General features: G+C 25.4%; 6 protein-coding genes across 6 annotated transcripts; all 6 read right to left on the bottom strand.

The window, feature by feature from the left end:
• Nucleotides 1-49: 49 nt before the first annotated feature.
• Nucleotides 50-2,806, bottom strand: T552_03435 (hypothetical protein; the record flags this gene model as incomplete). The annotated part of the gene is made up of 9 exons (XM_018371940.1): nucleotides 50-115; nucleotides 158-271; nucleotides 315-440; nucleotides 484-903; nucleotides 956-1,018; nucleotides 1,060-1,818; nucleotides 1,865-2,172; nucleotides 2,222-2,606; nucleotides 2,648-2,806. 9 exons carry the CDS (start codon nucleotides 2,804-2,806, stop codon nucleotides 50-52), a joined length of 2,400 nt encoding a protein of 799 aa, XP_018224190.1.
• A 391-nt stretch (nucleotides 2,807-3,197) lies between these two features.
• On the bottom strand, nucleotides 3,198-5,668 carry T552_03434 (hypothetical protein). Its single transcript, XM_018371939.1, has 8 exons — nucleotides 5,621-5,668; nucleotides 5,344-5,575; nucleotides 5,238-5,295; nucleotides 5,091-5,186; nucleotides 3,793-5,043; nucleotides 3,514-3,748; nucleotides 3,398-3,469; nucleotides 3,198-3,353 (listed from the first exon to the last, which is right to left on the bottom strand). The coding sequence occupies exons 2-8, from the start codon at nucleotides 5,560-5,562 to the stop codon at nucleotides 3,242-3,244; spliced, it is 2,043 nt and encodes a 680-aa protein (XP_018224189.1). The 5' UTR covers nucleotides 5,563-5,575; nucleotides 5,621-5,668; the 3' UTR covers nucleotides 3,198-3,241.
• Nucleotides 5,669-5,950: 282 nt separating this feature from the next.
• Nucleotides 5,951-7,189, bottom strand: T552_03433 (hypothetical protein). The gene is made up of 4 exons (XM_018371938.1): nucleotides 7,106-7,189; nucleotides 6,821-7,051; nucleotides 6,571-6,775; nucleotides 5,951-6,524 (listed from the first exon to the last, which is right to left on the bottom strand). The coding sequence occupies exons 1-4, from the start codon at nucleotides 7,141-7,143 to the stop codon at nucleotides 5,997-5,999; spliced, it is 1,002 nt and encodes a 333-aa protein (XP_018224188.1). The 5' UTR covers nucleotides 7,144-7,189; the 3' UTR covers nucleotides 5,951-5,996.
• Nucleotides 7,190-8,258: 1,069 nt separating this feature from the next.
• Nucleotides 8,259-9,657, bottom strand: T552_03432 (cytoplasmic tRNA 2-thiolation protein 1). Its single transcript, XM_018371937.1, has 7 exons — nucleotides 9,531-9,657; nucleotides 9,237-9,491; nucleotides 9,076-9,190; nucleotides 8,907-9,026; nucleotides 8,750-8,861; nucleotides 8,652-8,704; nucleotides 8,259-8,611 (listed from the first exon to the last, which is right to left on the bottom strand). The coding sequence occupies exons 1-7, from the start codon at nucleotides 9,609-9,611 to the stop codon at nucleotides 8,292-8,294; spliced, it is 1,056 nt and encodes a 351-aa protein (XP_018224187.1). The 5' UTR covers nucleotides 9,612-9,657; the 3' UTR covers nucleotides 8,259-8,291.
• Nucleotides 9,658-9,979: 322 nt separating this feature from the next.
• Nucleotides 9,980-10,455, bottom strand: T552_03431 (hypothetical protein; the record flags this gene model as incomplete). The annotated part of the gene is made up of 4 exons (XM_018371936.1): nucleotides 9,980-9,999; nucleotides 10,048-10,167; nucleotides 10,232-10,409; nucleotides 10,438-10,455. 4 exons carry the CDS (start codon nucleotides 10,453-10,455, stop codon nucleotides 9,980-9,982), a joined length of 336 nt encoding a protein of 111 aa, XP_018224186.1.
• An 805-nt stretch (nucleotides 10,456-11,260) lies between these two features.
• Nucleotides 11,261-12,086, bottom strand: T552_03430 (hypothetical protein). Its single transcript, XM_018371935.1, has 4 exons — nucleotides 11,855-12,086; nucleotides 11,721-11,808; nucleotides 11,603-11,676; nucleotides 11,261-11,557 (listed from the first exon to the last, which is right to left on the bottom strand). Exons 1-4 carry the CDS (start codon nucleotides 12,038-12,040, stop codon nucleotides 11,306-11,308), a joined length of 600 nt encoding a protein of 199 aa, XP_018224185.1. The 5' UTR covers nucleotides 12,041-12,086; the 3' UTR covers nucleotides 11,261-11,305.
• Nucleotides 12,087-12,531: the final 445 nt, after the last annotated feature.

Genomic DNA, 12,531 nt, shown 5'->3' with positions numbered 1-12,531 from the left:
TTTTAAAAATATACAAATATTAATTCAAATATAAAAATAATTATAATAATTAAGATATTTTTAAGGGCTCAATAACTGAACCTTGTTTTATTATAATACGTGGAGTAATAAGTTTCTAATATATAAGCAGATTAAATATATATTTGCTATAAATTACCTGATACTGTCTTCTTGTTGTCCATTCTAAACCAAGAGGCAACATTAAGGATTTTTCATATTGTTCTTTAGTCTTATATGGATATGGAACTGAAGATACCAATAATTTCTTGCTCTATAAAACTCAATAACATTAATAAATAAAAACATATTTATACTTTCTTAATATTTTTATCACTTATGATTACATTTTTTAACTCCAAATCTTTTCTATCCTTTTTTGATATATCAGAAACCTTATTTTTTTTTGGAACATGTTTTATTCCGAAACCACACCAACTCCCCTAAAATTATCAATAAACTGAAAGTATTTCGGCAAAAAAATACCCATCCAGGCATTATATCATTCTTTTTATAAGGCTCATATTCTTCGACATTTTTAAATTTTTCTTGAAATTTTTCTACAACATTATCACCTGAAAAAGCTCGAGCAACCAAATCTTTTTGTTTCAAAGCAAATCTTGAGCCATTATATATCATGTTTAAATGTTCTTCAGTATCATTTCTATAATTTTTTCCTTCTATTTCACTAGTTGGAAACAATAATCCTTGAGAAATATCTATACACAATTCTGTTTCATTAGTTTCCTTAAAATTTTCGGAATCAAATTTGAATCCTAATCCATAAAATTCAGGTGAAAGTTCATCAGTTGCAACCAACCATGGATTATAGTTTTTAAAACATGTATCTAAAATCTTTGAAGCACTTGAAGAACCTGATGAATTCTTGCTTATAAAATCCCAAGACTTCAAAACAATATGATAAGTAAGCAATTTTCAGAACCTCAAAATATATTACCTTGTCAATATTAAAAGTCTCAACAGACTTTTGATCATTAATATTAGAAACATAATCTTTATTCTTTAAAAAGTTACAAATAATTTAATAAAAAAAAAACTTACAAAAGATGGGTTAAATATTCTCCGTCCAATAGAATTTGAAAAATCTTCATATACTTTATTACTATTATATTCTGAACATAACACTTCAGAGTCTTTTTTAATATTTAATACTTCATTTATAGTTCCCTCGTCTTTTATTTTTTTATCTTTCTCAGAATTCATAAATTGCTGCATACCCATTGAACTTTTTAATTTAATGTTTTCATTTCTAAACTTCATTAAATTCGTCAATAAATCCTTATTGCTAATATCAGGACTTTTATTATCATTGTCTAAACCTTCATCAGAATCAGAAGAACATATACCTCGAATTCTTTTTTGAAGTCGTTTATCATGTTGTAATTGTTTTACTATAAATTGTTTATTACCAATAACAGAACAATTATTATTTAGCTGCTGTTTATCCAATTTATTACTATCAAAACCATAAAGATCAATTCCTTTCTTAGTTTTATTTATTTCGTTTTGAAAAGGTAATCCATCATAATCGATTTTACTTAAAGCTAAAGATTTTTTTTTTTTTTCATGTCTATGTATTTTTCGATATAATTTACTTTTAATTTTTGAAATTCGTTTAGCTTTGCGTTCATGTCTAAACATTAAGTCGCGAATTAATCTAAGTTCAGCACGACGCACAGCAACTTCTTCTACCGGAAGTTTATTAAGAAATAATTCTTCAAATTCAAGAGCAGATCTTTCATCTTTTAAACCCGAAGACTGAAGAACATCATCAATACTTCTTTCAAAATGTGTAGACACCTAAATACAGTAAATTATAGAATAGATGCAGAAAACATTAACAAACTTGAAATTTCGCAAATAATGAATTATTTGTTAATTTTGGTTTTTCTAAAGAATCAATAGGGAATTTCAGAAATTCAGATTTCCTATTAATTTTTACAACATCCTCCCATTTTTTTAAATCCTTTTTAACAATATCATATGCTGCTTGTCTATCAAAAAGATCTTGGATTGGCTTAGCAAGTGGTGCATTTAAAGAATTATCAGAAAATTTAGAAATATCGCTTTGAGAAAAAGACCTCAAATAAGAGCTAGCTGTAATATTGGCATTTAAAGGTGCAATCATTTCCGAAAAACTCAATTTTTTAGAAACTAATTAAAAATATCAAAATATGATTTATTACTAATATGAAATCCAAACCATCGAAATAATTGCTTTCATTGTTTTTCTCCTGATTACTTAGAGTTTCACAAGATGATTTTTCTGGAAATTCATTAATCTTTAGAAAACTATTATGTTTCTGTTTTCTTTCTAATGTTTCAATAAATTCTTCAAGACAGTTAGGTTCTAAATCTTCATTTATGAGATTGCCATAACAGCCATTATTATTAAATGATGCTTGTTCATTATTAAATATTTCAGAAATATAACATGTGTTTTCATTTTCAATAATCCCAATTTCTGCATCTGATAATAATGATTCCGAGTCCTGACATATATCAGGTGACATGTTATATATGTTTTTATCAAAATTCAAATTTGAAAACTTCTTTTTTCTAAACTTAATATTTTCTACATTTTTTATCTAATATCATTAAATTAGGAATAATAAGATTATATAACAACTCTTTTAAAACGTCTAGTTTCAAATTTAGAAAAAAGATAAGAATTTTTTTTACTAAGTTCATAGTTTCTATTGATATCTTGATCTTTTCTTTCTGATACCTCAAAATTAGTAACATTTAAAAACGATATGCTATTACTATCGCTTATTAAATCATGCATGTCTAAAACTTTATCTTTTCCATTTTTCGGAGAAAATCTAGTATATGTTCATTATAATATTTTCCCTTTTTATTTTTAATTTTTTATCGTTAACGTACTGAATTTTACACAATTTTTATATATTTCTTTAATATTTATTTTAACTCAAATATTTCCTTAAAAAAGCTAAACAATTAAGTATCTAATTCATTAAAAACATATTACTAAAGCTCTAAAACAAACATAAATTAGATAAACAATATCTATTTAAATTATATATTCATGCTCAAAAACTAAAAAATGCTTTATCAACACCAACAATATTTTATTATAAGATGGAAAAAAAATACATAAGAAATAAAGTCTAACTGGCTAGAAATTTAAAATATCTAAAACTACAGCCAAATAAAGATGCATTTTTTTATTATCTAAGATTCATAGCGTTTTCATGATTCATTAAGTATTAATCTCAATTGTTTGGTCCTGAACACTAGAATCTTTTTGATATTCTCTCAAAACAATTAAAGCTTCATCCACTTTAGCATGTAATGCAACATCATCTTCAATTCTATTAATTATTAGTATATAAAATACATATTAAAAAAACACTACAAATGCAATAATTCAGAATTATCCATTTCTAATAACATTCCAGTTATTTTCCCAGCAAAATTAACTTCTTGTCTACTAATGTTATAAAAAAAATAACCACCATCAAATTCACTTACGCTTGAACCTTAGGATAAAGAGCTTCTCCTAACATCTGTTTCTGATTTTCAGGAGAAGCAGCAGCTAAAGCAGCAGCAGTAAGCTGATTATCACTTCCAGCATCAATACCATCCCTCGTTCCATTTCTAATATTAGAGCCTATTCGATACACTCTTGCGCCTCCAGGTGCAGGGCGCATACCCATAGACATCATTGGACGAGACGGAATACCTTGAGGAGAACGAGAAATTTGCCCTATAAAAAAAATTAATATAAATAAAAAAAAAAGAAAAACCTACCAGATCTTTGAGGCCTTCCCTGCATTGCAAGATAGGCATTGTATCCAGACATACCAGAATACATTTGAGAAATAGCTTGTCCATTAGGCTGCCCAGCCTGTTGGGGAACCCATCGTGGTCTAGATGATACTATGCCAGGTTGCGGAAATGGCATACCTCTATCAGCTACAGGACCAGCAGGCATGAAGCCAGGGCCCTGTCCATAAAACATAGGAGCACCTGCTATTCCGTATTGTGGAGGCATTCCTGCTGCAGCGGCCTGTTGTTGTATTCTAAGTTGATTGCGAGCACTTATTTGTGACTCTAGCTGGGATTTCCGAACATCTTTACGCTGAGCAAGAGCAACATATAAAGGTTTCCCAGAAACCATACGCTGATTCATTTCTGTTATTGCTTTAGTTGCTTCATCCGGTGATGAAAAACAAACGAATCCAAATCCTTTGGATTTTCCATTTTCATCCACCATAATTTTTGCTGAAGTAATAGTTCCAAAAACAGAAAATTCTTGCCGTAGACGCTCATCATCTATATCATCATCTAAATTCTTTACAAAGAGGTTTATCCCATTGTATTTATTAAGTTTATCTAGCTTGGCCTGTTCATATTGCTTCTTAAGTTCTTCTTCCCGTTCATGCTTTTTCTGAGCTCTACAAACATATAATTTACGATCTTTATATTCTGTATCGTGCAATTCTCCAACAGCCCTAGCAGCATCCTCGTGATTCTCATAATTTACAAATCCAAAGCCACGAGATTTCCCATTTTCGTCTACAGAAAGACTCAATGAAGTGACATTCCCAAACTTCCTAAATAACTCCTCAAATTCCGCTTCGCTAATATCTGGATTAATGTTTTTCACATAAATATTCGTATATTTCGCTTTCATAGCATCAAATTTACTTTGACGGTCCTTTTTAGATACATGATGACCAACATATACCTTTTTATTATTCAAAAGCATACCATTAACATGTTTAATAGCTGCTTCTGCAGACTCAGACGTTTTGTAATGTACAAAACCATATCCTTTAGAATTTCCAAGCTCATCAACAGCAACTTTGCAAGATAAAATATTTCCAAAAGCGGTAAAAGTATCATGAAGTGCCTTATTATCAATACTAGAATCCAAATTTTTTATAAAAACATTCCCTGTCCCAGTTTTCCTCAAAGAAGGATCACGCTGAGACCACATAATGCGACAGGGTTTCCCTTTTATTGAAGTATAGTTAAGCTCTTCTAAAGCACGCTCACCTACCAAAAAATCAATATTTAAACCAAAATATCAATAACATTTCTACCATCACTAGAATTATGAAAATTAACATAAGCATAACCAAGAGACCTTCTAGTCACAGCATCTCTGCAAACACGGATACTTGCAACAGCACCAATATCTATATAAATCAATACAAATACACCAGGATTCTCAAACAATTAATATATACTATTAAAAAGCTCAAATAACATAGCCTCCGTCACACTTGGGTCAAGTTCACCAACATACTGAAAATTCATAAACAAAAAAAACCAAAGAAAATTTAAAATGCATACCAAAGAAGCAGAATTAGGACTATTTTGAGGAACAGACATTGACACATTGGCCCCAATATTCAAACGAGAAGAATCATCAGCCGAGCCAGCGGCCTCGGTAGACAGAGCAACTTCATCATATCGTGTTAGTTTAGACTTACCCAAAACATTTTTATTGGAAGCATCTGAAATATTTATAGGAGAAACACTAGATACAGATTCAACAGCTAATAATGACATGTATACAATATTTCTAATACTCTTAAGTGTCATTTTTTTAATTCAATTTTCTAAAAACCTCTTTAAAAAATATTGATTCTTTTAATAATTAGTTAAGAAATTCCAATCTTTTATTATTTTTTATTTTTTCGAGTTGGTGCAGAAACTTTTTTTTTAAAAAAAAATACTTTATCTCTAAATTATCAGAGATTACTTTTTATAATAGTTTTATTTTTTTTAGATTTTTTTTTCAACTCTTCTACACAATCGGCACTAAAAAGCTGAAAGGACACTCTAAAAATATTACCTAGCCCTATTAACATTTAAATATAGATAATTATTAAAAATACACATAAAATATTAACATTAATCAATGTTATTATCAAATACCTACAATCATATATGTCACCATTAATATTAAAAATAACGTAAAATACATATAATTTCTAAATAAACTAATCTACAAAAAATTTATCTTTCCATTCTTTAACCAAATTATGAAGATAATTAACAGCTATTTCCATTTCGTTTTCCTTAAATGCAATAACATCAGATTCTCTCAAGACACAACGTCCCCATCTGTTAGTACCGCTACCCCATTTAATATCACGAGGAACCTTTTTTTTAGTAGCACAATAAATAATAGAATATGCTCCATTTGCAGGAGTGCAAGTATGCCAAGGACTTCCCAACAAACGTGCTATATAAAAAATAATAATCATCAAGAAAGTAGAAAAAAAATTAAGGTGTTCTGACATAATATTTGTTCGGCAAATCCCAGGATGACATAAATATTGATTATAAGGTAATTTTTCATAAGTAGCAAAATGGTAGATATCCATTAAACGTTTCGAAGATTCGTATGGTAATTTTCCATAAAAACATTGTATATCAAGAACAGAAAACGCAGATGGTTGGCATTCTAATGAGGATACCCAAACGAGACGCGATGAAGGGAAAAGAAGTGGTGCAAGACGCTCTTTCTAAAATCTTTTTTAGAAATTTCTTAAAAATACGATAATTACTAACTATATAAACATATGAAAATAAGTTTACTTGGAAAACCAAACCAAGTTCATTTTTAGATTTAGCATAAATGCCTTGTTTTTTCCATGATGGATATGTTATAGCATTCATAAAATTTGTAAAAATATCCCAAAGAGCATTGAACCATTCAATTCCAGTAAAACCACCTATACCAGCATTAAAAACGATAATATCCAACTTTTTATATCTTTTATAAATTAAAAAGAAACAAAAGAAAATAAAAACAAAATACTTCAATAATACATTTTTACAAAAAGCCTCCACACTTTCCATTTCGGAAAGATCTAGTAATTCATAAAACAATTTTAATTTGCGTAATGGAGCATGCTTTCTTAAACGAAATATTGTATCCTCTGCTTTTTTTTTAGTTCGACATGTAATAATAACAGTTAAATATTCATCGATCTGATTTACTGGAGAATAATATTCTATAAATTTTATTATAGAAGCAAATCCTAGTCCACTATACGAGCTTAGCATATGTTTAACTTAAAAATCTATTTACATTTAAACTAACCTGTTTGCCCCTGTTATTAGCAATTTTATTTCTTCCATTTTCAATAAACTGTAAAATAATATCAAAATCAATTTTTTCTTATTTTAATCAAATGATATTATTTCGATATTAATTTAAAAAAAAGATTTAAAATACTTTTTTCTAATTTAATCAAAATATATTAAAATAAGAAACACTATAAATATATGAATGATTAATTTTAACATTTTATTATTAATAACATACTTTTAAAAATAAAAAATGCTCGAAAATATATCTTTTAAAGATTTCCAATAATATTTTACTGAATTATTTTGAATATATATATTTAAATTATAAAAAAACTTGAAAATATTAAAGCTTCTTAAATAGATTGTATATTAAAAAATTTAATAAACTAACAGAAATTATGATATATATACATTATAATATTTTTATTGCATGAGGAAAAGCGTTTTTAAATAAAAATAATTGCTTAAAAATATATATATATTTTATTTAAATTAAAAAATTTTTATTAGGTTGCAATTAATATAATTCTTAAATATTATTTATAAAAACAGACTATACTATACTTTAAATGATAGGTGATATTTTAAAATTAGGTAATTTAATTCAATCTTTTATCAAAAAGTTATAAGCATCAAAATTTTAAATATAACAACTATAATTAAAAATTTATAATACAAACAAATTTATTTTCGAATTTAATAATAGTAACAATAATATAATAATTATATTATCTTATTTAATGAAATCTAACTTAAATATCAAAATTAAACACTAATTTATATAAATTTAATAAATATATTTTTATAATTTTTACATGAAAATTATATTTATAATAATATATTAAAACAATGCTATTCAAATAGTTATAATTATATTACTTTTAAGAATATTAAATTAATCTAGCATCTAAATTATAATTAATACAAAATAAAATACTTATTTAATTAATAAAATTTAAAACTAAAAACAACCTTAACAAAATAACTAATATAATGTATATCATTTTAAAGACATAAATATATCTAATTATATTAGTAATAAATTACATGTTAAATTCAACATCTTTTAAATTCTCAATACGATAAAATATGAATAAAAAGATATAAGCCATATATATTATTAAAACATAATCAAAATATTATCAAATTATTTTTAAAATATAACCCAGAACAATAATCTAAGAATCCAATCCTTTTTAATTTTCCTCATGCTTCTGATTATTTATCATTTTTATACTATTTCTCATAATTTCTATAATCATTGACTTTTTTATTTCTTCTATTCCAAATCTACTAATCTTACTATTCAAGCCTTCCAATAATATACAAGCTTTACAATAATCATTACTTGACATATATCCACATTTTTTACAATTCTTTTGCGTAGGAAGATTTTTTTTCACAGTATCAGAAAGTAAAAATGCTTCACCAGAATGAATAATATCAATAATTGATGAAGGTCTTAAAGATTCCAGTTCTTTAATCAAGGCTCGAGCAAAACCTCGAAAAGCTTCAGCTAAAAAAAATTAATAGAAAAAAAAAAAAAATAAACAAACAAGAATATATGCATTCAGTGGAAAAATAATCAAGCTTTTTAAAATGGGCATACCTAAAAAAATTAAATCCTTTTCAATAAAAATATATTGAATATTACATCACAATTTCTTTTTCATATGTATATTTAAATGGCTTTGACCTTTTTATTTTAGATTCTCCTGTTAATATTTCAGTACAACGTCCAAGACGAGAAATATCTCCTCGTAATACTATTATATATAAATTTTAACAACTTTTCTAAAAACAAAAATTACAATTCATAATAATTGTTTCAGCAATATCATCTGCATTATGTCCAGTAACTATATGATCAATATTCAGCATTGCAGCACACCTGTCAAGAGCTTGTCTTCGAAATACACCACAAAAAGTACCTTAAATTTCATTAAAATAAAAAGCCCAATGTATACATATAATATTCACAATTATTTTTTCTACCCACATGCTTAACAATCTCATCCATACTCCATCCATAAATCTCCTCATAACTTAGAATTTTCAAAGGTATGGAATACTGAATTTGAATACGCTTAACAGTCTTCATATAATTATCAGAGTTTAAGAAATAAGAAAGAACAAAAAACCTCTAAGGAATCATCACGATATCCTTGAATACCTTCGTCTACAGATATCATATATAAATCCAATCCATAATCATATTTATCATTTAAAATTTTCATAATATAAGCAAGTACAGTGCTATCTTTACCACCTGATGCACCTATCCCAATCTTATCTCCTCTAGAAAACAAAGAATTAGATATAATAGTATTATGAATCTCTGTCTCAAAAACATAATAAAAACATTCTTTACATAGTTTTTGAGATGTTTTAGGACGCTGTAACAATCAAAAAAAAAAAAAAAAGTTTAAACAAACTTTAAGTGATGGATAATTCAAAGAACATATCTCACATAGCTTCCTAGAACGGATAGATTCAGAGGCCTCTTTAGAAATCATTTAGAATTTTAATTTATATCAAAAATTTAAGTGTAAAAAATATTTCATATTATATAAAATATTAACATAATTCTAAAAAAATTATCTTGAAAAGTAGCCCTAAAATCAATCACATTCTCGAGATATATTTAATAAAAAATACTAAAAATATATGTATTTTTAAATACAAATAGAACATTAAATAACAAATCAAAACAATAAAACCATATTTTTATTTACATAAATTAACTTAAAAACAATAAAAATATTATTGGAACAATAACATGGTATTTATTTTAATTTTGAAAAAATCCTACTGGCTGAACAATTACCAATACAGTGCATCCTATAAAAAAAATTACAAAACTATAGATAAGAAAACAAATCAATTACATATGAAACATTTCTTCTAATAATAAAATCAATAAAATAATCAATATATAAAGAAATAATATACCAATACAATTTTCATTATCTGATTTTTTTTTTCCTGACTCATTAATAACAGAAGAAACACGCTCCTGACATTCGTTATAATGATGTTTTAAAGGTGCACATTTTCTTGTATTTGAACATTCTGTTATTTAAATCAATCATATAATTAAATAATATATATATTAAATCAGCAAAATTAAATATACCTTCTTGAATTTGTGGCATAATATCTTCAGGATCCATATCGTTATCATCATATTCATCATTTTTTTCCCTCTTTTTTTCATTTAAATTATCTTTTTCATCATAGTTTCTTTCCTCTGCACGTACATATAAAGGAAAAAATACCATATCTGAAATCCATAACCTCAATCTCGAAACACCCTATCAAAAATCAGCTAATATTAAATACCTTTTTCTTTACCTCCATTTATCAATAAAATCCTATGAAGTCTTGTCCAGATTTTTTTACAAAACCTAAACCTTAAACGACTATTTTACAAAGAAAATTATCTTTAAAAATATCAATTTTTTCAGTTAGGAAAATAGCTATATATTTTTAGAAATAAACCTCATATATATAATATGAGCCGTTTGTTAGTCATATAAAAATACAAAATATGATTTAAAATCTAAATTATCAATATAAAATATTTTTTCGTTGAAATTTAATAGAATTTTTCTTAAATTTAGACAATTTTTTTATTGTAAAACTTTTTTATTTGGATTTTAAATAAGAATCAATACTATAAATATATTCAAAATTTCGAATTTTACAAAGAAAAACCAATTAATATGTATAAAAGCAAAATAAGTTAAAAAAATATTTTAGACAATCCAAAGCTTATTACTATTTTAAAATAAATATTATAATAAAAATAATGCTTTCTGACTCTATAATAAATATCATCTAAAAACAAAATTAGCAATTCGTACAAATTATATAACAATCTAATACGTAAACATTATATTTATTTAGTTATATTAAATAATCATTCAAAACTTGATATTACTATGCATTTATATTTGTATTTTAAAATAACATACCATTTTATTACATTAAAAATAACATAATAAATCTAAATAAATTATAACCCATACAAAAACACAACAGTAATTGTATCAGATTAAATACCATTATTTCTAGAATCTAACAGCATATATACAATTGTTTAACTTGACTAAAAATTATTCACTCTTAAAAATAAATTCAAACTAAAAAAACCATTGCATAAAACCAAAATGGACATGACCAAGATACTTATAACACTATACCAACTTTACTTATTTTTAGCAACATCTTCATAATTAGGAGGAGGATCTCTATTAACATAGGAAAGACTAGGTATATCATCTACAACAAGCTGATCAACGTTAGGAAGTAAAGAACTATCATGAACTTGATATTGAGGGAGCTCTTCTAAATGTTGAACATAACGCGGGTCATTATTATTATCATGAAGTCTAAATTGAATATCGGAAAATTTTGCTGCGAAATCGAACCCTCCTCCCTCCTTAAATATAAATTTTACCTAAATGAAACATTAAAAAAAATGCAAAACGATACCCTTACGAACTGATGCAACACTTGGAAGACCACCTTGTGGTACAGGATATACTGTAGCCTGATAATAATTAGAAGAAAACCAAGCTAATAATTATAAATAAAATTTAGAGGAAAATATTCTAACAAACGTTGAATAAAACTCCCATCTACAAATTTGTTTAGAGGACATACAAAATTTTTAAAACTAGCTGTAGCTTGAGATGGAAAATAAATAATCTAAAAACTAATAAATATAATATAATCCCTAATTTCAAAAGCTTACTCTCAGATTAGAAAAATATAACCTTCCGGAAGAGGAAGAATATGTCTTATTGATTATATGATTTGCTGGATACCCATTACCACATTCCAATATAAATTCAACCTTGTTTCCATAAAAAAAAAAATGTTCAAAAGGTAATAAAATTGGTTCATTTTCTAGATTAACGTCTATAGAATTAATAGACATTTTTAAGTCAACTCGATAAAAATTATTTAACTAAAATATCTTTTCTAACGTAATTTCAACATTAAAAAGATTCTTTAAAACTTAACGATAAAATTTTAAGTTATAACATTTGATTATTTTTTTCCTAATTTTAAAAAATATTTACTAAATTATGTATGTAAAAAATTATAATTTTCCATAAATTTAGATTTAATACATCTCAAACAAAATTAAAACTAATATATATCACTATTTTATATCCTAAAGAACTATGATATTCGAAAAATAAAAATTACCAAAAATATTCTTCAATTTTAAAATATCATAAAAATATTTAGTTAAGATATTCCTACACATTAATAATATTAGAAAATATAATATTAAAAATATTAATAATTTTTCCAATTATATGTATTATTATCATATAACCGTATCTATACATCTATTGCTGATATGTTAAACAGAAAAATAGAATTTAAACCTATATAATATATTGACTATAAAATTCAAAT

The sequence above is a fragment of the Pneumocystis carinii genome (genome assembly GCF_001477545.1).
Source record: "Pneumocystis carinii B80 chromosome Unknown supercont1.17, whole genome shotgun sequence".
NCBI classification, from domain to species: Eukaryota; Fungi; Ascomycota; class Pneumocystomycetes; order Pneumocystales; family Pneumocystaceae; genus Pneumocystis; species Pneumocystis carinii.
The sequence above is the reverse complement of the archived record's forward strand: the minus strand, read 5'-3'. Positions and strand labels throughout refer to the sequence as shown.

Coding starts and splice junctions, on each gene's coding strand:
- T552_03430 (XM_018371935.1), bottom strand. CDS start 12,040: ATGTCTATTAATTCTATAGACGTTAATCTAGAAAATGAACCAATTTTA. Junction 11,677..11,720: donor AGATGGGAGTTTTATTCAAC/GTTTGTTAGAAT, acceptor TATAATTATTAG/CTTGGTTTTCTTCTAATTAT. Junction 11,558..11,602: donor GTCTTCCAAGTGTTGCATCA/GTTCGTAAGGGT, acceptor TGTTTCATTTAG/GTAAAATTTATATTTAAGGA.
- T552_03434 (XM_018371939.1), bottom strand. CDS start 5,562: ATGTCATTATTAGCTGTTGAATCTGTATCTAGTGTTTCTCCTATAAAT. Junction 5,187..5,237: donor GTTATTTGAGCTTTTTAATA/GTATATATTAAT, acceptor TGATTTATATAG/ATATTGGTGCTGTTGCAAGT. Junction 3,749..3,792: donor GGGAAGGCCTCAAAGATCTG/GTAGGTTTTTCT, acceptor TTTTTTTTATAG/GGCAAATTTCTCGTTCTCCT.
- T552_03432 (XM_018371937.1), bottom strand. CDS start 9,611: ATGATTTCTAAAGAGGCCTCTGAATCTATCCGTTCTAGGAAGCTATGT. Junction 9,027..9,075: donor TGTGGGTAGAAAAAATAATT/GTGAATATTATA, acceptor ATGAAATTTAAG/GTACTTTTTGTGGTGTATTT. Junction 8,612..8,651: donor CACTGAATGCATATATTCTT/GTTTGTTTATTT, acceptor AATTTTTTTTAG/CTGAAGCTTTTCGAGGTTTT.
- T552_03433 (XM_018371938.1), bottom strand. CDS start 7,143: ATGGAAGAAATAAAATTGCTAATAACAGGGGCAAACAG. Junction 6,776..6,820: donor TGTAAAAATGTATTATTGAA/GTATTTTGTTTT, acceptor AATTTATAAAAG/ATATAAAAAGTTGGATATTA. Junction 6,525..6,570: donor TATTTTCATATGTTTATATA/GTTAGTAATTAT, acceptor AAAAGATTTTAG/AAAGAGCGTCTTGCACCACT.